Source organism: Canis lupus, chromosome 20 (genome assembly GCF_011100685.1).
Source record: "Canis lupus familiaris isolate Mischka breed German Shepherd chromosome 20, alternate assembly UU_Cfam_GSD_1.0, whole genome shotgun sequence".
Classification (NCBI taxonomy): domain Eukaryota; kingdom Metazoa; phylum Chordata; class Mammalia; order Carnivora; family Canidae; genus Canis; species Canis lupus.
This window is the reverse complement of record NC_049241.1, coordinates 54,682,635-54,707,396: the sequence shown is the minus strand read 5'-3', so window position 1 is coordinate 54,707,396 and position 24,762 is coordinate 54,682,635. Positions and strand designations below refer to the sequence as shown.

The 24,762-nt window shown below is 46.2% G+C and overlaps 1 protein-coding gene across 5 annotated transcripts in view; it reads left to right on the top strand.

The window, feature by feature from the left end:
* Nucleotides 1-24,762, top strand: part of CATSPERD (cation channel sperm associated auxiliary subunit delta) — a 52,198-nt gene that overhangs the window by 1,260 nt on the left and 26,176 nt on the right. For 3 of the 5 annotated variants that reach the window (XM_038567628.1, XM_038567630.1, XM_038567629.1), the window contains exons 2-11: nucleotides 1,077-1,131; nucleotides 1,970-2,046; nucleotides 9,131-9,203; nucleotides 9,945-10,059; nucleotides 13,057-13,124; nucleotides 14,244-14,357; nucleotides 17,603-17,686; nucleotides 19,568-19,718; nucleotides 20,619-20,714; nucleotides 23,554-23,636. In XM_038567628.1, coding sequence (XP_038423556.1) covers nucleotides 1,077-1,131; nucleotides 1,970-2,046; nucleotides 9,131-9,203; nucleotides 9,945-10,059; nucleotides 13,057-13,124; nucleotides 14,244-14,357; nucleotides 17,603-17,686; nucleotides 19,568-19,718; nucleotides 20,619-20,714; nucleotides 23,554-23,636 — 916 coding nt within the window. Of the gene's footprint in view, nucleotides 1-455; nucleotides 810-1,076; nucleotides 1,132-1,969; nucleotides 2,047-9,130; nucleotides 9,204-9,944; nucleotides 10,060-13,056; nucleotides 13,125-14,243; nucleotides 14,358-17,602; nucleotides 17,687-19,567; nucleotides 19,719-20,618; nucleotides 20,715-23,553; nucleotides 23,637-24,762 lie in introns of those variants that run through there. The other 2 variants (XM_038567631.1, XM_038567627.1) reach the window with 2 other exon arrangements.

Here is a 24,762-nt window from a genome sequence, read left to right as displayed (position 1 = left end):
TTCTGATCCTGACTTAAGTAGCACGTCTCTTTATTTAAAGCGCCCCAATTCCCATAATGGCTTTTTTCCTGTCACTGACTTCTGTTACTGTTTTGACCCCTTTTTTTTGTCTAGTGCTGTCAGTAGATTAGCTACACGAGGATGTGGAGTATTTATCTCACTGTGTACAGAACATTTTTAAATCTCAGTAAATATTAGTGAATACTGTATAATAGGTGCCAAGGGGGGTAAACAGATAAATGCTAACAGGGTTTATCCCTCAGGGAACTGCTGCCTGGAGTAAGCTGTCATACTCAGCAGGGCCCCCGTTGGCCCATGAAATAGTAAATGTGCACTTGCGGTGCATGGCCTAACTTGATCTTTACAACAGTTCAGTGATTCCTTAACCGTGTCTTATAGATGTGAAAACAGACCCAGTGGAATTACTCATTGGCTTAAAGACCTAGCTAGTAAGCAAAAAGTTTTCCAGTAAGATTTACCAATGAGATTTGTCTCAAAGTTTGGAAATATTGGTCATATCCAATTATCCCATATCTTCACATGGGTTCTCCAAGCATGGTGCTAGACCACCACCGCCAGCAGCAGCACCTGGGAATTTGTTAGACTTGCGATCCTCGGATCTACTGTATCAGAGACTTGGAGGTGGGGCCCAGCGATCAACAGTTTATCAAGCCTCCAGGTGCTTCTGACACATGTCAAGATGGAGAATCTCTGCTCTAAGCTATAAACTACCAACACTCTCTAGCCACCAATACCATCCATCTCCCTGTGCCTGGCCACAGCTAAAGAGAGAAAGACAAATCCTTGGAGTAAGAGTTCCTAATCTGGGGTCTGCAAATGAGCCTTTATGAGCTCTCAGGAATTAAATCTCCATTTTTGCATATTTGTGTGTGTGTGTGTGAGAGAGAGAGAGAGGGAGAGGAAGGCCCACAGTGTCATCAGATTTTCCCAGGGCTCCCGTTACCCTAAAGCATCAAAACAGGTACTTGAGCATTAACTCAGGGGTACCCTGGTAGGAGTCACGTTGAATATTCAATAAAAAATGACAGATGGTCTCTCTCATCACTTACCTCTAGTACTCACATGGTGAGGACAGGAAAGGTGTTTCATGTCAGACAGCAAATTCAAGGGGTACGTGGCTCCATATACCTCCCTCTCGCTCTTCGCTTTCGGAACTAACACTTGCCAGTATTTCTCAGGTGTCAGTTTTGTGTCAGGCATAAAACATTATCTAATCCCTACCATTGCGCTTTGAAGCAGGCTTAATCTTTCCCACTTCACTAAAAAACTAATTGGAAGTGATCACATAACATGAAGGAAGCCAGGAGATGGAAGTGGGTTTAGAACGCAGCTCCCTTTTTCCAGCGTTCATTTGCTGCATTGTAGCTCTGGAGTAACGTGAAGCACATGAGTTCCTTTGCTCACATGACATCCTGCAAGAGGGAACTTTTTTTTTTTCTTCCCCACCCCATGTGTGTCTAAAATACAGGGAGGAATATTTCACCTTTTAAAATGTATTTCCGTTGACATTGCATTATTTCAGAACTGATATCTGCATTTCTAAATCCCCTCCAAGCGCCTGGTCCCTAACATGTTAGCTTTACAATTCCTCGTCCTCTGGCGTCTCTTTCAAATAACTAATGATTTGCAAATAAGCAGTAACCTGTACAAGGAATGAATGTGATATCAATAATTATCTTGTGAATCTTCATTTTTAAATTTTGATGTAATTATAGATACACAGCAAATTGCAAATATAGCACAGAGGTGTCTCAGGTACCCTTCACCCAGCTTCTCCCACCCCTTTGACCTCTGATGCCACCAGAGTGTACTAGGAAAATAGGAGAATCACATTACATTCCTCTTATCCACCTACCTCAATTTCATCTTTACATTTTCAGTATTATATGTTAGGAAATTGTCTCAGCTGTTTGTTATTATTGAAATTAAGATTTGTCTATCTCTCTAGGACCAACTGTATTTTTCGTCTATGACATCACACTTGATTAAGCATCCTTGCAAGAAAAACATAGCCCTGTATCTAGGGTAAGTGACCATTTTATGTACTGTTACCTTCCCTTTTATTAAAGCATTAGATTTGCCCTCATTCATTCAACAGACATTAAGGAAGGTGGCTCTGTCCTGGGTTGCTGCTTGTTGGCCTGTAGGGAGTTCATAGTCAAGGTGGGGGTCAGAGGAAGGGAAATGAAGAAACCAGCAAATAAAATCACGAGTGAATAGTATGGTACCACCTGTCACAGATCCTGGATATAATTAATCATTGTGGAAGCAGGGGCAGGGGGCATTCAAAGGACTGGGAACACCATGCCCAGGGTGCACTTGGGATCATCACTGTGCAAGGGGTAGAACAACAGGTGTGCAAACCATACTGAAATGTTCACCCTTAAACCTAAGGGCGGTGGAGGGTTTGGGGCCACACAGTTTGTGTTCAGGAGGATTTCAAAAGCCCAGGCCAAAACAAAAACAAAACAACATGCTAAAACCTAAACAAGAACAACAAAAAACAGGGATCCCTGGGTGGCGCAGCGGTTTGGCGCCTGCCTTTGGCCCAGGGCGCGATCCTGGAGACCCGGGATCGGATCCCACGTCGGGCTCCCGGTGCATGGAGCCTGCTTCTCCCTCTGCCTGTGTCTCTGCCTCCCTCTCTCTCTCTGTGACTATCATAAATAAATAAAAATTTAAAAAAAAAAAAAAAAAAAAAGAACAACAAAAAACCGGGATCCCTGGGTGGCGCAGCAGTTTGGCGCCTGCCTTTGGCCCAGGGCGCGATCCTGGAGACCCACGACCGAATCCCACGTCGGGCTCCCGGTGCATGGAGCCTGCTTCTCCCTCTGCCGGTGTCTCTGCCTCTCTCTCTCTCTGTGTGTGTGACTAGCATAAATATTTAAAAATTAAAAAAAAAAAAGAACAACAAAAAGCCAACACCCCCCCACCCCCCAAAGAAAAAGCCTAAACAGAAGGCAAGGCCATACAGAAGAGCAGGAGGGAGCTTAGCAGGACTTGTCAATTCTCCTGAGGTGTGGAGGATGGAGGTGAGCAAGCAGTTTACGATGGCTCTCAAATTTCTGGTGGAAGGAACGTGGGAGGGAGGGGGGCGAGAGGTGGCAGCTTGTGATGGCTTGCTGCCTGCAAGACACCGAGGACACAGGAGGCCAGAGACGGGAACACAAGGTCATCATCTGTACGTCAGTGGTGGTTCTGGCTGTGGGCAGTCACACAGGGATCACATGTTCAGCAGCCATAGGTTCTGGTGAATCTTGATTTTTATACAGCAGGTGGGAGAAGAGAAAGAGAAATTGGAAAGCAGGAGACCTAGAAGCTGAGGAGGGCAGGAGCCCGGGAGGAGGGATGTCACAGAAAAGGCAGGACACATGGGTGGGGAAGCAGCCAACAAAGCAGTGGGGCAGATGGGAGAGAGAGCAGGGACACGGAGGTCCCAAGGCTTATGTCACTCTCTCCAGAAGCCAAGACATTCCAGTTCCTGCCACAATGTGGATGAACCTGGAGGATATTATGCTCATTTGAAATAAGCCAGACCCAGAAGGACACCTCCTATGTGACTCCACTCCCAGGAAGTCCCCAGAGGAGGCCCGTCCACAGAGACAGACAAGAGATGGTGGGAGCCGGGGGTGGGGCAGGGGGCAAAGGGTGAGTACTTTCTGGAGACAGGGTCTCTGTATAGGGAGATGGAAGGTTCTGGAGACACTGGTGGGGGTGGGTGCACGGCGGGTGTTTCATGTCACCAAATGGACACTTTAAAAATGATTATAATGATGTATTTTATGAATTTTTTCACAAATTGTGAAATACACACTTTATATTGTGTAGTTTTACTGCAATTTAAAAACATTTTTAATTAATTAAAATTAAATACAGGGATCCCTGGGTGGCGCAGCGGTTTGGCGCCTGCCTTTGGCCCAGGGCGCGATCCTGGAGACCCGGGATCGGATCCCACGTCGGGCTCCCGGTGCATGGAGCCTGCTTCTCCCTCTGCCTGTGTCTCTGCCTCTCTCTCTCTCTCTGTGACTATCATAAATAAATAAAAAAAATAAAATAAAATAAAATTAAATTAAATTAAATTAAATTAAATACAGTGAAAAATCCACACAAACTAACCATGTTTCAAGCGCTCAGCCACCTCGGACAGTTCAGAAACAGAGTGTTTCCATCATCACACCTGCTTTAGAGCAGGAGTCACAGATGATGCCCCCACCCCCGGCCAAATTCAGCCCGCCACCTGATTTTGTATGGCTGCTGAGTTAAGAATAGTCTTTACACTTTACATTGAAAAAAAAATCAAAAGTAGAACCATATTCTGCGGCATGTGAAATGATATGAAACTCAAATCCCGAGATCCCTGGGTGGCTCAGCAGTTTGGCACCTGCCTTCAGTCCAGGGTGTGATCCTGGGGTCCTGGGATCGAGTCCCATGTCGGGCTCCCTGCATGGAGCCTGCTTCTCCCTCTGCCTGTGTCTCTGCTTCTCTCTCTCCCTCTCTCTCTCTCTGTGGATCTCGTGAATAAATAAAATCTTTAAACAAACAAAAAAACTCAAATCCCAATGTCCATAGTAAAGTTTTATTGGTACGCAGCCACATCCACGGGGTTGCATATTGTCCATGGCAGCTTTTGTGCTACAATAGCAGAGTTGAGTGGTCAAGACAGAGGCCATGTGGCCCCTAAAATATTTCCTATCTATCCTTTTACAGAAAAAGTTTGCCAGACCCCCTGTTTAGAGCATAACATCCTTAAATGAGATACCCAGAACACATTGGAGTGAGACAAATTCTGATTCCAACAGCTTCTGGAAATGACACATTCTGTAATGCCCAATAAAATGGTGAAAATGTTACTTTTCACCTACAGTGTTGGTGAGGATGAGGGCAAACGGGGATGAGGCTAAGTGTATCTGGGCAGTTTTGGAGAATCTGTCAAAATGTTGAACATGTTCTCAGACACAAAAATCCCATTTCTTGGCAGTTAACCTAAATTTGTAACTTGTTTATGTTGCTCATGTGTATGCTTCCTGAGACCTTTGTCCCACCTGGAACCTCTCCCTAGAATGTCCTTTCTTCTTGCAGTCAGGGGGAAGAGCATCCCAAGTGGCAGGGGCAACGTGTGCAAATGCCCCCAAGGCAGGACCTGGCTTGAATTGTTGGGAGGAACAGCTCAAGTGCAGTGATTGGGGGAGGAGCAAAAGGAGATGTCAACAGTATCAGATCACATGGGACTTTGTAAGGTGTGGTGACAAATTTGGATTTTAGGGGGAAGCCACCAGAGGGTATGGAAGGGAGTGGCGCAATCTGATGTCTCTTCTAGAGAGCCACTAATTGTTGGGTGACAAAGAGGAAGCAGAGAGGGGAGATGGCAGCAGGATGCAAGTGAGGGGCTGAGGCTGTGGTCTAGTGAGAAACCAGGGAGGCAGCATTGGAGGGAGACAGTGGTAGGAAAGTAGTACATGAAATCTAGTGGTTCAGAGGAGGAAGGGTCTGGAAGGGAATCAAGGAAGGCTGCATGGAGGAAAGGGCATCAGTTACGCAATGAATTGAGTTGTGGAACCTTGGCTGGGGAGAAACAGTGGGGCATCAGCCCAGAGAAGGACACAGAGCTCTACTTGGCTAAGAGTTGGCCGCCTCTCTTTCAGCGTAAGGACGGAGTGCCTCCCAGGATGAATACAAGTTGGCTTTGAGGGGGCATAGGCCATATCAGGTGGCGTGAAAGAGGGACGCAATATGTGTGAGGCTGGAGTGTAAAACTGAAGTCTAAGGTAGTGAGAGGGGAGGATTCTGGGCTTGCCCCCCCAGGAGAGGTTGCACAACAGTGGGAAGCATTGGTGGTTGTCACAACTGGGGGTGCTACTGGCATCTGGTGGGCAGAGGCCAGGGATGCTGCTCAGCCTCCTACAGTGCAAAGAACTGCCCCTTGTGAGAGTCATGTGGTCCCAATGTCAGCCGCGCCAAGGCCAGGGAGCCCTGGGGTAGGGACACAGGTAGAGCTCAGATCATGGACCACCCTGTAGACCAGTTAAGATGTCTTGCCTGCGATCCTACAGGATATAGGTAGCCCCTCAAGATTTCTGAGTGGGAGCATTTCTGATTTCTGATTGATGCCAGCAGCCACTGCCTTTGGAATTGACAGTTATTTTTTGCTATAATATCATATGTCTAATTTAAACATGTTTCCCGTTTTCTTTCCCTTGTTTATAGACATCCTATTGTGCTGCCAGCATGCCATCTTCTGCAAGACTGGCACGAGAGTCCCCTACTTTCTAATTCACTGTTTCAAACATTTTTAAATTAATTAATTTATTTATATGACAGAGAGAGAAGCACAGAGCCTGACACAGGGGTCAATCTTACAACTCTGACATCCTGACCGGAGTCAAAACCAAGAGTCAGATGTTTAACCAGCTGAGCCACCCAGGTGCCCCTCTAATTTACTGTTTTAAAGTTGTGTCTAAATCCAGACCACATAAACCTTGGAGGAAAGCATATTAGTGAGGCATTTGACCTTTAGCCTGCGAACAACATAGTGTTGGTTTTGCGTGTTCTAAAGTTTGTCGTTACTTACTTCTGGATTTTTTTTTCTTTTTTTTACTTCTGGATTCTTAATTAAGTTTCTAATAGCTCCAGTTCCTGGAAAACTGAGCCACTATATATTGATTTCAACCCCAAACTTGTTTCTTTGTATTTTTTTTTTCCTAGTGAACTAAAGAAGGTCTTGTAGGGCAGAAGCAAGGCTTGGTCATCTTTATGTCCCCAGAGCCTGGTATCCAATAAAAGTTTGCCAGATGCATGAATGAATTAGTGGTTTTGGTTCTTTTTTTAAAGATCAAAATAGGTGAAAACCTTGTAGTAGTTCTGAAAACTCTTGTTCAGAATACTCACCTCAGGGGTGCCTAGGTGGTTCAGTTGGTTAAACACCTGACTCTAGATTTTGGCTCAGGTCATATTTCAGGATCATAAGATGGAGCCCTGCATTGGGCTCCATGCTGGGCATGGAGCTTGTTTGAGATTCTCTGTCTTCCTCTCCCTCTGCCCTTCCATCCCACCAACCCCCATATCCCTAGCTTGTGCACACACATGCTCTCTTTCTCTCTTTGAAGAAGAAAAGAAGAAAGAAGAAAGAAGAAGAAAGAAGAAAGAAGAAGAAGAAACAACTCACCTCAATGACAGATTCTAAAACAGAAACAAAACCCAAGGGCACCTGGCTGGCTCAGGCCATTAAGCATCTGACTCTTGATTTCAGCTCAAGTCTCAATCTCAGGGTCATGAGTTCAAGCTCCACATTGGGCTCCATGTGGGACATAGTGCCTATTAAAAAAAAGAGAGAGAAAGAAAAAGAAATAAAACCCAAAAATAAGTAAACAGGTAAAAAAATATTCCACAGTTTATGCTTCAGTGTTCCTTTCGCCTCCAATGTGTTATTGATTTTGATGTCAACTGGATACTTGCTGAAGGCGTTCAACCCTGTAAAAGAGACAATATAAAGGTAAAAATAGGGATCCCTGGGTGGTGCAGTGGTTTGGCGCCTGCCTTTGGCCCAGGGCGCGATCCTGGAGACCCGGGATCGAATCCCACATCGGGCTCCCGGTGCATGGAGCCTGCTTCTCCCTCTGACTATGTCTCTGCCTCTCTCTCTCTCTCTCTGTGACTATCATAAATAAATAAAAATTTTTAAAAAATTTTAAAAATAAAGGTAAAAATAACAGAGAATTCTATCATTTTCATTCAACTTTATATCAAAGGTCCCAGCCAGTGCAATATGACAGGAGAAAAACTTGAAATGTAAAACACATTGGAAAGGAAGAGACAACATTTGCCAAATCCAAGAGTATCAGCTACCAGAAGGAACAACTGAGTGTAGCAAGATGGCCAAATACAGCACAGACATTGAAAACATCAACACCTCTCTTATAAACTAGCCATGGATGCTCAGAAAAGGCAGTTAGGAAAAAGCATCATTCCGAATAGCAACAAAACCTTTAAGATGCATAAGAATTAACTCAGCAATTCCTTTCTGTCTAAAACCATAAAACTCTGCTGGAGGGAGCAGGAGAAAGAGATCTGGAGAAGGAAGCAATATACCATGTTCATGGATGGCCTTTCACTTCTTAAACGTTTTCTGCCTGAGGGAACACATTGTTTCTTTCACGCATACACATTCCTGGTCTGAAACCTTTTACTTTAGTGGGATCAGAACCGTATAAGTGACAAAAGTGGAGTGCATCCTATGTAAGGCAAGCTGTCACTTAATGTACATTTTATGTAATTTTGTATGTGACATGGTCAAGTGACATGACTTTTTAAAAATGTTATTTCAAGAAGTCAAACACCCGGTCTATAGAGATTTATTCATGCAAAGATGAAAGATGATAGATAGTTGAATACATAGATAGAACCTAACCTAATCTCATTTTTATTTTTTTATTTTATTTTTATTTTTTAAATATTTTATTTATTTATTCATGAGAGACAGAGACACAGGCAGAGGGAGAAGCAGGCTCCATGCAGTGAACCTGACATGGGACTCGATCCCAGGTCTCCAAGATCACACCCTGAGCTGCAGGTGGCGCTAAACCACTGTGCCACTGGGGCTGCCCTAAATGTCGTTTTTTTCAAAAGATTTTATTTACTTATTCATGAGAGACACAGAGAGAAAGAGGCAGAGACATAGGCAGAGGGAGAAGCAGACTCCATGCAAGGAGCCTGATGTGGGACTCGATCCCAGATCCTGAGATCACACCCTAAGCTAAAGGCAGATGCTCAACTGCTGAGCCACCCAGGCGTTCCCTAAATTTCATTTTTAAAAAGGTGGAGGGAGGGCACGTGAGTGGTTCATTCAGTTGGGCATCTGACTCTTGATTTCGGCTCAGGTTGTCATCTCAGGGTAATGAGATTGAACCCCATGTCTGGCTCCGTGCTCAGTGGGGAGCCAAACATGGGGCTCTCTCTCCCTCTGCCTCTCTCTCCTGCTCCTATGTGCACCCCTCCTAAAATAAATGTTTTTTAAAAAGGAATTTTGTTTGAGTAGACCATTTTAGCATGCCTGATGTCATCTTTTTTTCTTGTGTGAAATTGTTCTAATTTAACTTTTTATTGTCTGTTTCAGAAGACGACTTTTTTTCACGAGAGATAATTTCAGAAGTAGTCTCCTTCCACTTTCCATCCCTACATCAATGAAGGTAGTTATTTTACTGGATCATATGAAGGATTCTCAACATAAGTAAGATTTGGTGGAAGATACAGTTTAGAAATATCACACTAGTCCATTTTTGTTAGTTTGAGGGCTTATATTACAATGTAAAGTATATTACATTACAAAGTAAAGACATTGAGAGCAATTTCTAAGCCAGAAGGGTTGATTCTATTCTGCTCTTATTACTAAGATAGGCTCCCCCCTCCCCCCAAAGAAGAGTTGTTGGAAATGCTCCTTGTAATGGTTTGTGTGTTGTGAATGGATAGATTAGGTGCACTAATCTCAGGGCCTCCCTAAATTGTCCTAAACAAAAACAGAAAAACCTTTATTTACTCTCTCAGTAACATCTTGAAAAATTATACCACTGGCCCCTACACTAAAGAAGGCTTTGCCATCTATTCAAATGCCAAGGTTTCCCTTATAAGCAACACGCTTATCATGTATTTTCATCGTCCATGATTTACACTTTAGGCTTTATCCTCAGAGAAAGTTTTGATAAGGAAGAAGGAGAATCGATAAGGAAGGAGGAGGTATCCGAGGGCACCAAACACCAATTCCAGGCTCTCAGTTTCTGTTCCAGCTGACCCCAAATATTCAGTTCCCAACACCTAGGAACCAAACAGCTCTTGCTGGCACACAGGTTTCTTAAATCTGCATCTCAATGTCTTACTTCCCGAATTGTCTGAAAGGATGCACTTGCTGATACTCTGTGTGTCATTATTTCTAGGCTGGCCTACCGGAAGTAACATCGGCACACATCGCTGGCTCAGTACTGCTGTTAGTAGTCAGTCGAAAAGTCTATATTTACAATTATGAAGCCAATTACTGGAACACATCTATAGGTACATGTGTTTTGTATTTTTAAAAATATTTTTTGCAACCCGCCAACATCCAAGAACAGGTTATTCATTTTCGAAATGCAAACAATGCCACTACTTGGATGTAGTGCCCCAAGACACTGCCTCGTCCTTTAAAATTCAAAATGAATATTGAATGAGTTCAATATGAATTCAATATTCATTCAATATGAATGAATTCAATATTCATTCAAATGAATATTGGTTGTAGGGCTGAACGTAGGGCTCAAATGAATATAGGGTTGTAGGGAACCTAGTGTCAGGGACTGTAGTTACAAACCACAAAAGCCTGCTCTGATGTGACTGGAGTAAGTCAAGGACATTGATGAGAATTGCGTTGGAGTGGATGCCAGAGAGGACGGAGGAAGGCCGGGAATGACTCATACAAGCTTGGTGACAAGGCTGAGAGATAAGAATATTCGGTCTCACCTACTGCCCGTTAGGGACAGGGAATAGGAGAGAAGATAAGCCGCATGAAGAGAGTGAAAGAAGAGGAGCCTCACTAGGAGGCAAGGGGATGAGGTCGAGAATGAAGACAAGGGAGGTGCCATTCTTTAGAAAAGGATGTTCGGGTACCCATTGTGATGAGAAAGGGGTCAGTTTGGGGCACCTGAGGGGGGCTCAGACGGTTGGGCATCTGACTCTTGATTTCAGCCCTGGTTGTGATTTCAGGGTCATGAGATTGAGCCCCCCACCAGGTTCTGCTGTCAGTGGAGTCTGCCTGTTTCTCTCCCTCTGTTCCTGCCCCCTCCTTCTTAAATAAATAAAATCTTAAAAAATTATTTTAAACCAGAAAAGAAAAGAAAGGGGTCAGTTCAAGGTTTCTCAACCCCAGCCCTGACATTTAGGGCTAGGTCATTCTCTGTGGGGGGCCTCCCTGGTCACTGTAGGGATGCGGGGCAGCAGCCCTGGCCCCATCCACCCCCCTGCCAGGAGCACCTCTCTCCCACTGCATCCTAACACCACAAATGTGCCCAGATGTCACCCAGTGTTCACTGGGAGCCAAAATCTCCTCAGTCGAGAGCCACAAGGGTTAGTCGATCACCATCTGGCAATTCGTTCCTTATTCTTTTGCTTCACTTACATTGGTTTTGGCGAAAGATTGTGGATCCCAGGAAGGGGAACCTTGCCCAGCCAGTGCCCTCCCTGCCAGGTGCTTGCTGAACCCTGGCAGGTGAGGGGCTGACAGTCCCCAGGAGGGACAGAGAAGCACAGCAGAGGAGCCACACCTTAGTTTGGACATGACTCTCAACAACCAGGTGACCGGATGATGCTGAGTGAATGGTGCCTGGGGTGGGAGGTAGGGGGTGCGGGAACTGGGCACAAGTGCAGTGTCAGGTGGGCAGGTAGAGAAGGTACCTAACCCAGGTGGAGTGGGCCCCCAGGGCTTCTGTTGGGGTCTGTAGTTTTTTTTTAATTTTTATTTATCTATGATAGTCACACACACACAGAGAGAAAGAGAGAGAGAGAGAGGCAGAGACACAGGCAGAGGGAGAAGCAGGCTCCATGCACCGGGAGCCCAACGTGGGATTCGATCCCGGGGCTCCAGGATCGCGCTCTGGGCCAAAGGCAGACGCCAAACCGCTGCACCACCCAGGGATCCCTGTTGGGGTCTGTAGTAACAAGCCACAGACACCTGCTCTGACCGATCTGGGGGCCATGTCTTCAATTGTCACATCCACACCAAACGTGCAGCTGCCTCCAAACCTCGAGTCCATCCATTCTCAGCAGAACCGACCCCCCTCAGCCAAACTGCCTCCTAGCCCTCCCAACTTCCTCCCTCTCTATCCCTCCCTCCAAAATTCACCCATGAGCTTGCTCTTGCTTTGCTGTCCAGTCCTCCATCCCCCTCCTGACCTCCACGTCAGTTCTTTTCTCTCTCACACTTCATGCCTCTTTTTCCTTTTTTGGGGGAGGGTATAACACTCACATAAAACTGACCATTTTAACCATTTTAAAGTGTACAATTCAGCGGCATTTAGTACATTCACAGTGTTGTGCAACTATCACCACTATCTAGTTCCAGAACATTCCATCACCCCAAGAAGAAAGACCATCCCCATCAACAGTCATATCCCACCCCCTTCCCAGCCCCTGACAACCACACACCCTCTTCCTGTCTATCTGGATGAGCCTGTCTGGACATCTCACACACGTGGAATCACACACTCTGTGACTTTTTTTGTGCTGGCTTCTCTTGCTGAGCATCGTGTTTTGGAGCTTCCTCCCCATTTTAGTGTGTGTCAGCAGCTCGTTACTTTTTAAGGCCCCCTCCTTCTTAAATAAATAAAATCATAATTTTTAAAAAACCTAAAAAATAAAAGAAAGGAGTCAGTTCAAGGTTTCTCAACCCCACCACTGCTGACCTGTAAGGCCAGGTCATTCTCTGTGGGGGGCCACCCACAGAGATGGGTGACTGATCAGAGATGATCAGTGATGTTGAGAGCATCTTTTCCTGTCTTGTTGGCCACGTGTATATTTTATTTGGAGCTGAAGCTTCTGCTTTTACAATAGAATTAAAAAAGAATGCCTCCCTAAGAGAAAGGAGCCCTTCCTGCCATTTTGGCAGAGTCCTAAGAGTTCCCACAAAACCATTGGATCTCAACTGTGACAGGAATGCCCTCCAGATGATACCTGGCAATATCTGGAGATATCTTTAGTTGTTAAGACTGGGGGAGGATGCTTCTGGCATCCAGTTAGCAGAGACATAGTATAGTGCACACAGGACAGCCCCTCAACCAACAACAATCTGGACGCAAATGTCAGTAGTGTCAAGGTCGAGAAACCCTGCTTTATATTTTCCTCTGAAATTTAGGGAACTCATGGTTTGTTGGCTGGTTGGTTGGTTTGTTTATAGTGGGTTGCATGCCCAACATAGGGCTTGCACTCCTGACCCCAAGATGAAAGGTCACATGCTCCACTGACTGAGCCAGCCAGGTGTCCTGGAAACTCATGTTTTTTACAATGATCTTGTCCTTTTAGGTATAGAACACCCTGTTTCACATGTTTCTGGTGACAACTGTTGTTATAGTGGACATCCCTTTTGCGTGGTGAGTAGACCGTCAATTTTTTACTCTATTTTAAACATAGATAATGAATGAAAACATGGACAGAGTAATCCATGAAGGCTGGAGCATCAGGTTCCTTGATGGACCTGGGCAGTGTCCCTTCCTCAGGGTTCAGAAGAGGACCTGAGATAATGGGATCACCTGGCTGACACATTAGGAATATATCCACCTACCTTCCTTTTTTAAACTTGTTATTATGAAATATTTATAGACCGTACAGGAAGTCCCACACCCCCTTCACCAATGGTTCTGTCTTATGTAACTATAATAAAAAACTGAAACTGGGAAGCTGACCTGGAAATAATGGGTGGATCTAATTCTGTGTTATTTATCACATGTGTGAAGTCACAGAAGTACTACTGCCCTCAAAACACTAGACTGTTCAATGACCCCAAAGCTCTCCTTACATCCCTGCCCTGCTGTCCCTAACCCCTGGCATACACTAATCTATTTTCCATCTCTATAATCTCATCATTTCAAGAATGTTCTATCTATACATGGGATCGTACAATATCGAACTCTGGGGATTAGCTTTTCTCACAAAATGCTCTGGAGACTCAACCCACCAATAGCGTGTAACTAATCCATTCCCTCTTCTTATCAAATAATATTCCACGGAGTGGGTTTGGTTGTTCCCACTTTTTGGTTATTACTAATAAAGCTGCTATGAACATTCATTTTTGTCTGCACATAAGTTTTCATCTCTGGGATAAATGCCCAGGAGTGTGATCATGGGCCTCTATCTCCTTTATTTTCAGTTGAGATATAATTGAGATACAACCATGTATAAATTTAAGGTGTACAGTGTGTTGATTTGATACATTTATAGGCCACAATATGATGACCACCATAGTATTACCTAAACCTCCATCACATGATCATCATTGCCTTTTTGTGATGAGAACAATTAAGATGAATCTCTTAGCAACATTGAAATGTATTAATATGGTATTGTTATCTGTAATCACTATGCTGTGCATTAGATCTCTCGAACTTATTTATCTACCGGTTGCGAGCTTGTACCCTTAGATAATATTTCCCCAACCCCTCTAACCCTGTATCTCCTTTTAAAGAGACTGTTCTCTGTGTGTGTTATTCCAGGATATAAGTAACTCAGTTTTTGCTTATTTGCATGGAGATCAAATATCTCAGACCAACATATATTTCTCAAACAATGGGGGATTCAGATATCAGAAGTTTGCCTATGAAAAACAGGTATGTTCAATTTGATAAAAAAGTGAACAACAAAAACAAATATATGTTTATCTTCTGCATGGTAGGAGTAATCTGCATGGTAGGAATAATTAGCTATCACTGTGTGAACAAGAGCTCTTCTCTCTTTAGGAGCCTAAGGCGCTGGGAGAGTAGGGAAAATTCTAGGTCATAGGAGGTTTTTTGGGAGTACTTATGTGTAAAAAAAAAAAAAAAGAAGGAGTACTTATGTAAATAAACCTGGTGCCATGGTAAAGTCTTCAGTTAACCCCAGGCCCAGCCAAAGATCAGTACCATCAGGTGCCATCATCATTCTAATTACACAGATGAGAGAACTGTCCTGGGTCAGTTCCCACCCTCCCCAAATTATACTCATCCAGAAGCACAGAGTGTAACCTTACTTGGAAATAGGGTCTTTGCAGATTGACAAAATGGGTTTATAGTGGGTTGCATGCCCAACGCAGAGATCATACTGCGTTGATCATACTGGAGATCATACTGGATCAAAGCAGGTCCTAAATCCAACAACTGGTATCCTTAGAAGAGGGAGAGGACATGCTGAAGTGGACGAGATCCTTGGGAGCTCAAAGAGATGAAAAAGTTTTATTCTAATGCAGGGAGAGTCCGGAGTCCCCAAACACTTGGGAGGGATGTGTAAAGGAAAGCAGAAAGAGTCTGCTCTGCTCTTGAGCATTCATAGTGTCCCAAATGCAGGTTCTCTGCCCTGCCCAGGAGGCCCAAGGGAGCCTAGAACCTAAGTGACCACATATTTTCATCCAAATTAGGCCTAGGACTCAGAGTTAACATGTGCGCTTAGTTGAAAACAATCATGGCTAAAAAAACTGATAGGTGGTAGGTAGGTAGATAGACAAATAGGTGATAGGAATTGATTCACGTGGTTAAGGGACAGAGAAGCCGCACAATCTGCCATATGTGGGCTGGAGAACCAGAAAGTCTGGTTCCATAGTTCCCTTTAAGTACAAAGGCTGAAGGACCAGGGAACCACTGGTGTAAGTCCTGGCATCTGAAGGCCCAAGAACAGAAGCTCTGATGTCTGAGGGCAGGAGGACGTGGGCATCCCAGCTCAATGTGAGAGATCTCAGATTCACACCTTACCTCCCCTTCTTCCTTCTATGCAGGACCCCAGTGGATTGAGTGATGCCCGCCCACACCAGTGAGAGTGATCTTCACTGGGTCTACTGAATCAAATGATTCTTCCAGAGTCACCCTCACAAACACACACAGAAATAATGTCTTACCAGCTACCTGGACATCCCTTAGCTCAGTCCAGCTGACACACAAAATGAACCAACACAAGTCCACCCCTTGTTGCTGTGGCAGCCATCCGCATCTCCTTCAACCATACTCTCCAAATAAAGACACTAACAAGGCCATAATTCCACCCAACACAATCCAACCGTCCTCAGTACAACTGAAAAGGCATTCCTCCTGTGTGAAGTTTACTCTTCTCCTTGATGTCCTCTCACTCAAACACCAGTTATAAATACAACAGTCTATCTGCTGTGTGTGCGAATGTGTACGTGTGTGTGCACGTACGTGGGGTTATTGTTGTTTTCGAGGCCAGAGGGTTGAGACTCCTGAGTAGTCATGATTCATCCCCTTGGAGTTCCACCAGCAGGGAAGGAGTTGGGGTGTCTGCTGGGGAGGTGATGAGCAGGCCACTGGGAAGCCCAGCAACCCATGCCAGCTGGGATGGATTGACCATATGTCTTGGTCAGCTTGTGCCACCGTAACAGATGCCACGATCTGGGTGACTTAAACAATGGAAATTTATTTCTCACAGTTCTGGAGGCTGGAAAGTCCAAGATCAAGATAATAGGGGATTTAGCTCCTGGTAAGGGCTCTCTTCCTGGCTTGCAAATGGCCACCTTCTTACTGTGTCCTCACCTGACGAAGAGAGAATGCTTGGTATCTCGTCTTCCTTTTAATATATTTTCTTTATTTGAGAGAGATAGCTGGAGCAGATGGAGAGGGAGAAGCAGACTCCCCACTGAGCAGGGAGCCTGATACAGGGCTCCATCCCAGGACCCCGGCTTGTGATCTGAACTGAAAGCAGACACTCAGCCACTGAGCCACCCAGGGGCTCCAGGTGTCTCTTCTTATAAAGGCACTAACCTCATCATTGGGGCCCCACCCTCATGACTTCATCTAAACCTACGTAGTTCCCACAGGCCCCACCCCCAAGGGCCATCCCACGGGGGGCTAATTTGAATGTTTGTCTCCCCCTCTCAAATTTATATGTTGCCATTCTAATGCCTGATGTGATTGTATTAGGAGTTGGAGCCTTTGGGCATGTTTATTTATTTTTTAAAAATTTTATTAATTTATTCATGAGAGACAGAGAGGCAGAGACATAGGCAGAGGGAGAAGCAGACTCCCTGAGGGGACCCTGATGTTGGACTCAGTCCTAGGACCCTGGGATCACGCCCTGAGCTGAAGGCAAAGGCTCAACCACTGAGCCATCCAGGTGCCCCAGGAGTGTTTAGAGTATGAAGATGGAGTCCCAGTGAATGGGACCAGTGCCCTTCTGAAAGAGGGAGCCATGGAGAGTTTGCTAGCCTCCTTCTGCCATGTGGGAACACAGTAAGAAGAACATAACCCAGAAGCAGGCCCTCTCTTGGCTGTGCTGGCACCTTGATCTCAGATTTCCAGCCCTCCACAACTGTGAGCAACGAACTTGTATTGTCTCTAAGCTACTCTGTCTGTGGCACTTTGTGAGAGCAGCCAACATGGACTAAGGTAGGTGTTAGGACTTGAACATATGAACATTGGGGGAAGACGCAATTCAGTCCACAACACTGTTTATGATGGAAAACTCCCCCTAGGAACCCAAGAGGCTTAAAACAGCAGTCTTTCTCCCTCTTACCTGAAAGATGTCTGGAGGCAGCCAGCTGGGCTAGCCCACTGTCCCTAGAATAGGGCCTGTGGCCTCATGCTCCAACTTGGCTTCTGGGCACTTTGCAGACCCACCAAAAATAAGGAATCTCAGCAGGAGTGAAGGCTTTAAGCAGGCGTCTAGCAGTCTGAGGTCACACCACTTCCTCCCAACATCCCCAAACCAAGGTATTTTCATTCAAGGTTCTGTCCTACATGCTACATTTCCATAGAGGGGAAATAGATCGTAACTAAAAAGACTTTCCCTCATTCTGGCTTATGAGGTAATTTGGAGTTTAAATCAAACTCCTTAATGGTTTATTCATATGTGATGTTTTTTGTTTGTTTCACAGGCAGAACTAGTCGGGTCTTTGGGTGGGATCTTCTACTTTCACTCCTTGTCACAGGTTGGGCTGCTTCTCATTGATCAAGGGAAGGTGAGTAACTTTGGACTGGGAAGAAAGGTTTAAGTGACCTTTGCCCCAAGCCAGGTTTTTGTTAAGAGTCACACACTTGGATTTTCTTTTTTTTTTATAATAAATTTATTTTTTATTGGTGTTCAATTTGCCAACATACAGAATAACACCCAGTGCTCATCCCGTCAAGTGCCCCCCTCAGTGCCCGTCACCCATTCACCCCCACCCCCCGCCCTCCTCCACTTCCACCACCCCTAGTTCGTTTCCCAGAGTTAGGAGTCTTTATGTTACACACTTGGATTTTCATATCTGAAATCCATCTAGGTTTTCATCTATCCATTCATGTATCCATTTATTCATCCATCTATCCATCCTACCATCCATCCACCCATCCATATATCTTAGCTACTTATCCAACCATCCATCCATCCATCCATCCTTCATCCTTCCATCCATCCATTTACCTACTTATCCATCCATTCATCCACCCACCTGTGCACCTACCTGTTCATCCATGCACCCATCTACCCACTCACACACCCACCACTCCCCTCCCCCTCTCATTTGCTGATACAGTCATGCACTTGGCAATATTTACGTAGTGTCTAGGAGGTGCTAAGCACTGTGCTGAACACTAGGGATAAAATACAAAGTTTGATGCACATATCGCTGACAAGATGGCTGTAAATGCTTCGTGTTGAAGTCTTTGTTTAGTGATTATTTTCATGTGTACTGAGAAAATCAGTACATGAAACTTGTGACCTCACAGATATCATTTAGAATAAGACTAAGTTAAGAAGACGAGTCAGTCCACGTAAACCACATTTGAATAAAAATGATTAAGGCAGAAAAAGATTAAGTACGGTCAGCACCCAGGTAGGATGTGCAGCTCTGGAGTTTCGGGGAGCCCTGCAGTCAGGAAGATGCTGGGCTGACCTGCATGGCTGAAGCCCCCACCCTCTGCTAGGTCCTGTCCCTGCCCAGAGTGCCCTCATTTGCCTGAAGTGCCCGGGGCCTTGCCCTGCTCCGGAGTGACCGCAGCGTCCAGGGTTGCAGGCTATGCATGATTTCCCAGCCTGCCCACAGGCTTTGGCTGGCAGGTCTCCATACTCCAGAGATGGGGTGGGTGTCGATGCACTGCAGTGTCCCTCGAGGCTCACTCCCTGCACTTTTGCATTCTTAGGGCCCGTTGAGGTGCCTCCGCCTTCTCACAGAGGAGGAGAGCTGCAGGGCAGGTTTCTCTCTGTGTGGAGCTCAGTACCCAGTACTTTTCCACTCCCAGTCTCCCTTTACTTTCGGCCCCCTAGTGCCTGAAACTGGTGGAGCCTTTGGTTTGGGGCTCCCTCTGCAGTGAGCTGCGTCCCACACCAGACCCAGCAGCCTTGAGGAGGGACGCTTTCTCCAGCTCAGCGCTTTCTCTGGCCTCACCTGTCAGCGATCCAAGGCTGCCCTCCTTCATGTTGGGCATGTCACCTCATTTGGCTACTCTGCCACCAGGTGGCTCAGCCCCTCAAGACAGGGGACCGGAGGCAGCAGGTGCATGACACAGCCTGAGCTGGGGGCACCATCCATCCTGCCCTGGGCGCTGGGTCTCTGGCTCCCCAGCCCAGGGAACTGTGCATGTTGTGGGAGGAATAGTTCTTTGGGGCCATCCTGGGCACCGTGGGGTATAGAGCAGCACCCCTGGCCTCACCCACTCCCTGCCAGGGGCACCCCCAGTTCTGATGGCCCCACATGTCCCCGGACACTGCCCAGCATCCCCTGGGGGCAGCATCACCCCAAACTGAGACCCACTGGCCCAGATAATGTTTGCAGGATATCCAGTAGCAAAGCACGCAGCCCCCTGCTACTGCTGAGCCCAGATTCTTTCTCGGGCCCAGATGCGGGGGCTTTTCCTCTTAGGCTAGGTTCAGCTACTCAGAACACCCCCTGAACTTCAGTTTCGGGCTGCCTTTTGACTACAACGGGACCCTTAACATCCTCATCACCCCCGGCCAGAAGGGCATCCTGATCTTCTGGTTTGAGAGGAGCCTGTTGCTTTCCAGAAACTCAGGTGAGTGAGACCCAAGCCCAGGTCCCCCTCTGGGCGGGGAGAGCACAGCTGGTTTGTCTCTCCCCTGCCTCGAGCAGATGGGGACCAGCCCGTTCTCACTCTCGGGGCCCTCACTGCATCCATCTCTCTCCCTGCCCCAGTTTCCACTTCCTGGAGTCTTTAGGGCCGCGTGGGCAGGTTCTGAAAGTCACCCTCCAGTCACCCAGGGCAGAGCCCCAAGTCTCCCCTCCAGGAACCACAGGTCTTGTTTGGGTGCCAAGGTTAGCAACTCTGGGACGTCACTCGGGGCTGCCCACTTGGACTTCCCCTGGCCAGAGAGAACTCGGGAAATGGCACAGCACCTCTGGCTGCCTCGCTGAGAAATCGGGGCAACGCCCACACTGCGTGAGCCCCTGCCCGCCAGCCAGCACGAGATGAGAAGCAAACAGCAGCCCCTCCACCCTGCCCAGGGAAGGGATACCACCAGGGAGGCCCTTGGACACAGGTGTGGCTGCAAGAGCACCAGCCAGGCCACTTGAACACCATGCCCCATGCCCCGTGCAAGAGAAGGGCTCAGGGCTCCCCTCCATTTGGGGAGCTCATTTGAGAAGGGAAGCTCTTATTCCTTACACGCTGCCCATATAGCAAAAGGCATTCCATGCTGTGCAAGACAGCATTTTCTGTGAACCCTGCAGCCAACGATGTGCTGCATTCCTGTCCCATGGGGCACACAGGGTTGGTTTTCTCGAACCCAAGCTCATTCTGCACGATGCTCTTACAGCCGAGCACCTTGGTGCTGTGTTTCCCTCCATTCTGCATCGTGTGAGTCACGCACTAAGGGTTGGGGCAGGCGGCGGGGATTGCTCAGCCTTTCAGCAGTGAGGGTCCCTTTGCTCACGACTCTGCCCTATTGTCTCACAGGTCAGCTGGTTTACCCTGTCCAGGTGAAAGAAGGACCCCACACCTTGCTCTCTTCCATTTCTGAGGCCAACGTCACCATCTACAGCGTGGCTGCCAGTGCGTGCCCAACCTATGGGTAGCTTTCTAGAAGTGCCTTATACCGGGCTTACTAACCACTGACCTGCTAGATCCAGTCCAGCCAAAACCAAACCACACCAAACAAGACCTGAACCAAAATGTGATTGTCTCACATTTGAGGAAAACTCTTGGCATAAACTTTTGTACCTTTTCACCATGAAGTGAAATATGAATTGGGTGTTGGCTTTCTGGGGCCACTACAACAAATGCCCCCAAACTGTTATGGTTCTGGAAGCCAGAAGTCTGAAGTCAAGGTTGTCAGCAGGGCTGTGCTCCCTGCATAGGCTCCAGGGAAGGATCTGCCCCAGGCCTGTTTCCCTGGCTTCCAGGCGGCTGTCCTCACCACCATGTGCTCCCTCTGTGCACAGCTGTGTCCAAACAACCCCCTTTTTACAAAGACACCAGTCATCCTGGGTTAGGAAGTACTTTGATTACCTCGTTTTAACTGAATCATCTCTGTAAAGAGCTGATCTCCAAATACAGTCACCTTCTGAGGTCCTGGGGGTTAGGATCTTTTTTGGAGAGGACATTTCAACCTATAACAGATGGCATCTCAGGATTTCTTTTCTTTTTTTTTTTTAAAGATTTTATTTAAATAAATAAATAGTTGACATAGAGAGAGCGAGCATAAGCGGGGGAGAGGCAAAGGGAGAGGGAGAAGCAGGCTCCCCGGGGAGCAGGGAGCCCAACATGGGGCTCAGTCCCAGGACCACACGATCACGACCTGAGCTGAAAGCAGATGCTTAACCGACTGAGCCCCCACAGGCGCCGGCATCTCAGGCTTTCTTTGGTACTAAAATGTCCTGCTGCTGTCCTGAAAGATGAACTTCACCAGACTAATATTTCTCCCCCGGCAGCTCCCAAGTTGGAAACTTAGAGGCAAATAGTGAGACACACTGAGGGCGGGGGGTCGGGGGTGTCACTTGGGTGCTAAGTCAGTGTCTCCCCTGTTTGCTGATCATCATGTTATATCCTCCCAACTATGTCCCTGTAGCTGTTTAAAATGAACTTAGAGGGCAGCCTGGGTGGCTCAGCGGTTTAGTGCTGCCTTCAGCCCAGGGTGTGATCCTGGGGACCCGGGATCGAGTCCCACGTTGGGCTTCCTGCGTGAAACCTGCTTCTTTCTCTACCTGTGTCTCTGCCTCTCTCTCTGTGTCTCTCATGAATAAATAAATTTTTTAAAAAATCTTAAAATGAACTTAGAGTTACATAAATTCATGATATAAAATGTTCTTATAATTAAAACTAGTAGTGCATGGCCCTTTAAATTATTATTGTTATTTTTTAATATCACAAGTACAGTTAAAATCCCTTGGGACTCCTGGGTGGTTTAGTCAGTTACGCACTGTTACGCACCTGCCTCTTGATTTTGGCTTAGGTCATGATCTCGGGGATGTGAGATCGAGACCCACATCAGACTCCACTATCTGCATGAGAGTCATTCTCTCCCTCTCCCTCTGTCCCCCCGACCCTGCTCACTCTCTGTCTCTTAAGAAATATATATAATAAAAATAGAAAAAATAAAGTCCCTTGGAGTGGCTCCCTAAACCCAGGTCCTCTTTGGCTCCCTGGAGGTAAACCTGGTTAGGAATTCGGGGAGAAAGACACCCCGTTGAAAGACACACAGCATGTACTAAATATGGACCTGCTGAGAACATAGCATCGCACAGATCATTTGCTTGTATGTAAGTGGCGTCCTGTCACAGTGTGACTCCCTCTGTCATCCACCTCTTCCACTACACCTCATGTTCTATTCCACTGTGGTGAGAACACGTTAACAGGAGATCTGCCTTCTTAACAAATCGTGAAGTGTCCGGTGCAGTATTAACTACAGACATGACACACAGCCGAGCTCTAGAACGGACTCATCCTGCACCCCTGAAACGTTATACCTGTTGAATAGCAACCCCACATTTCCTCAACCTGGGACAACTGTGGTTGTCTGATCTGGGGATGAGCTATCAGCAGCCACTGGGTGGCGGCCCAGGATGCTGCCCAGCATCCTACAATACACGGGGCACCCCCCAACACCCCCGAAAGAAGAATCTGGTCCCAAACCTCAGGCCAAGGTTGGGAAGCCCTGAGCTGGGTTCATTAGCTCCTTGCTCTGCAAACACACTTCTGCTTTTCTACACCAGATGCTTTCCCCAAGTTTCAACTTAAGCCTTGCTCTTTCTGAAAGCTTCCCTTCTTTTTTTTAAATAATTAAAATATGCACTGGATTCGGTTGACCTTTTCACAGAAACTTTTAATGGTGTCCCATGTTCCTTGAAACTTTGTGTCCCCAAAGACCAAAAACAACCTCAATGTCCATCCATGGAGGACTGGGTAAATCAGTTATAGTCCCGTTGGGGTACATTCATACACACGAAAGAAGACAATTAAGTTTTTTTCTTAGAAAGCTTGAGAGAGTTCCAGAATATGATGCCACGAATACAAGACTACCAGAAAAGATGTTTCCTAAAACATTTAACCGGGGTTATCTAAGTCAGAGGTCAGCAAACCATGGCCCAAGGGCCAAATGTGGCCCACCACCTGTTTTTGTAAATAAAGTTTTATTGGAACAAAATCACGCCCATTCATTTACAAGTTGTCTCTAGCTGTTTTCACAGAGTTAAACATTATAAACATATCACATGACCAGAAGAGCAGAAAATATTTACCATCTGGTCCTTTACAGAAGATGTTTGCTGACCCCTGGTCCATATGGTGGAATCTGGGGTAATTTTTTGTTAAGCTTTCTATACTTTTTATACTTTTGTCCATTGAAATGACCCTCATTTCAATGTTGTTCTGTGTTGTTCGTTTTTTTTCCTAGATGAATATGAACTGGCAGTTTTAACTCGGGAGAACAATTTGTATTATGGCAGCCTGGGAATCCTGTCAACTTCTCTAATCAAAGTAGGTAAATTTGAAGTAGCGTCATTACCCTGTTGGTAAGGTATAATGGTCTTGTTCTCAAACTTTTTTTTTTTTTTTTTTTTTTGAGAGAGAGCAAGCAGTAGACAGGGCAGAGGGAGAGGAAGAGAGAATTTTGAGGAGGCTCCGCACTCAACTTGGAGCCCAACACAGGACTTAATTCCTTAACCCTGAGATCATGACCTGAGCCCAAGTCAAGAGTTGGACACTTAACCAACTGAGCCACCAGGCGCTGCATTGTTCTCAAACTTTTTTTTTTTAAAGGGTGGGGGGGTAGCCCCAGTGGCACAGCTGTTTAGCGCCGCCTGCAGCCCAGGGCATGATCCTGGAGACACTGGATCGAGTCCCACGTCGGGCTCTCTGCATGGAGCCTGCTTCTCCCTCTGCCTGTGTCTCTGCCTCTCTCTTTCTCTCTGTATCTCTATGAATAAATTAATAAAATCTTTTAAAAAAGATTTAAAAAAATGTATTCATCAGAGACACAGAGAGAGCGAGGCAGAGACATAGGGAGAGGGAGAAGCAGGCTCCATGCAGGGAGCCCAACATGGGACTCAATCCTGGGACTCCAGTATCACGCCCTGGGCCAAAGGCAGGTGCTAAACTGCTGAGCCACCCAGGGATCCCTGTTCTCAAACTTCTGATCCTTTATCTGAAGGCTAGAAATTGCTTTGGTTATTAAAATAGTAGTAGTACTTCAATAACAATAGTAATAATTTATTTTTTAATATGTTATTTATTTATTCACGAGAGAGAGAGAGAGAGGCAGAGACACAGTCAGAGAGGGGAGAAGCTGGCCCCATGCAGGGAGCCCAACGCAGGACTTGATCCCAGGTCTCCAGGATCACACCCTAGGTGAAGGCAGGTGTTAAACCGCCAAGCCACCCAGGCATCCCAACAATAGTAATAATTTAATGTTAATTTTAATTACTATTGAATTAATTAATTTTGGAAAAAATAAGTGATTTTAGTAGTTATGAAAGTTATGACAACAGCTGCTAAAATTTCCTGAGCACTCAGAATATGGCAGGTGCTGGTCTGAGTGTTTTCCATCTGTCACCTCATTTAATCCCGACCACCACCTTCAGAAGGGGAACTTTGGGGGGGCTAG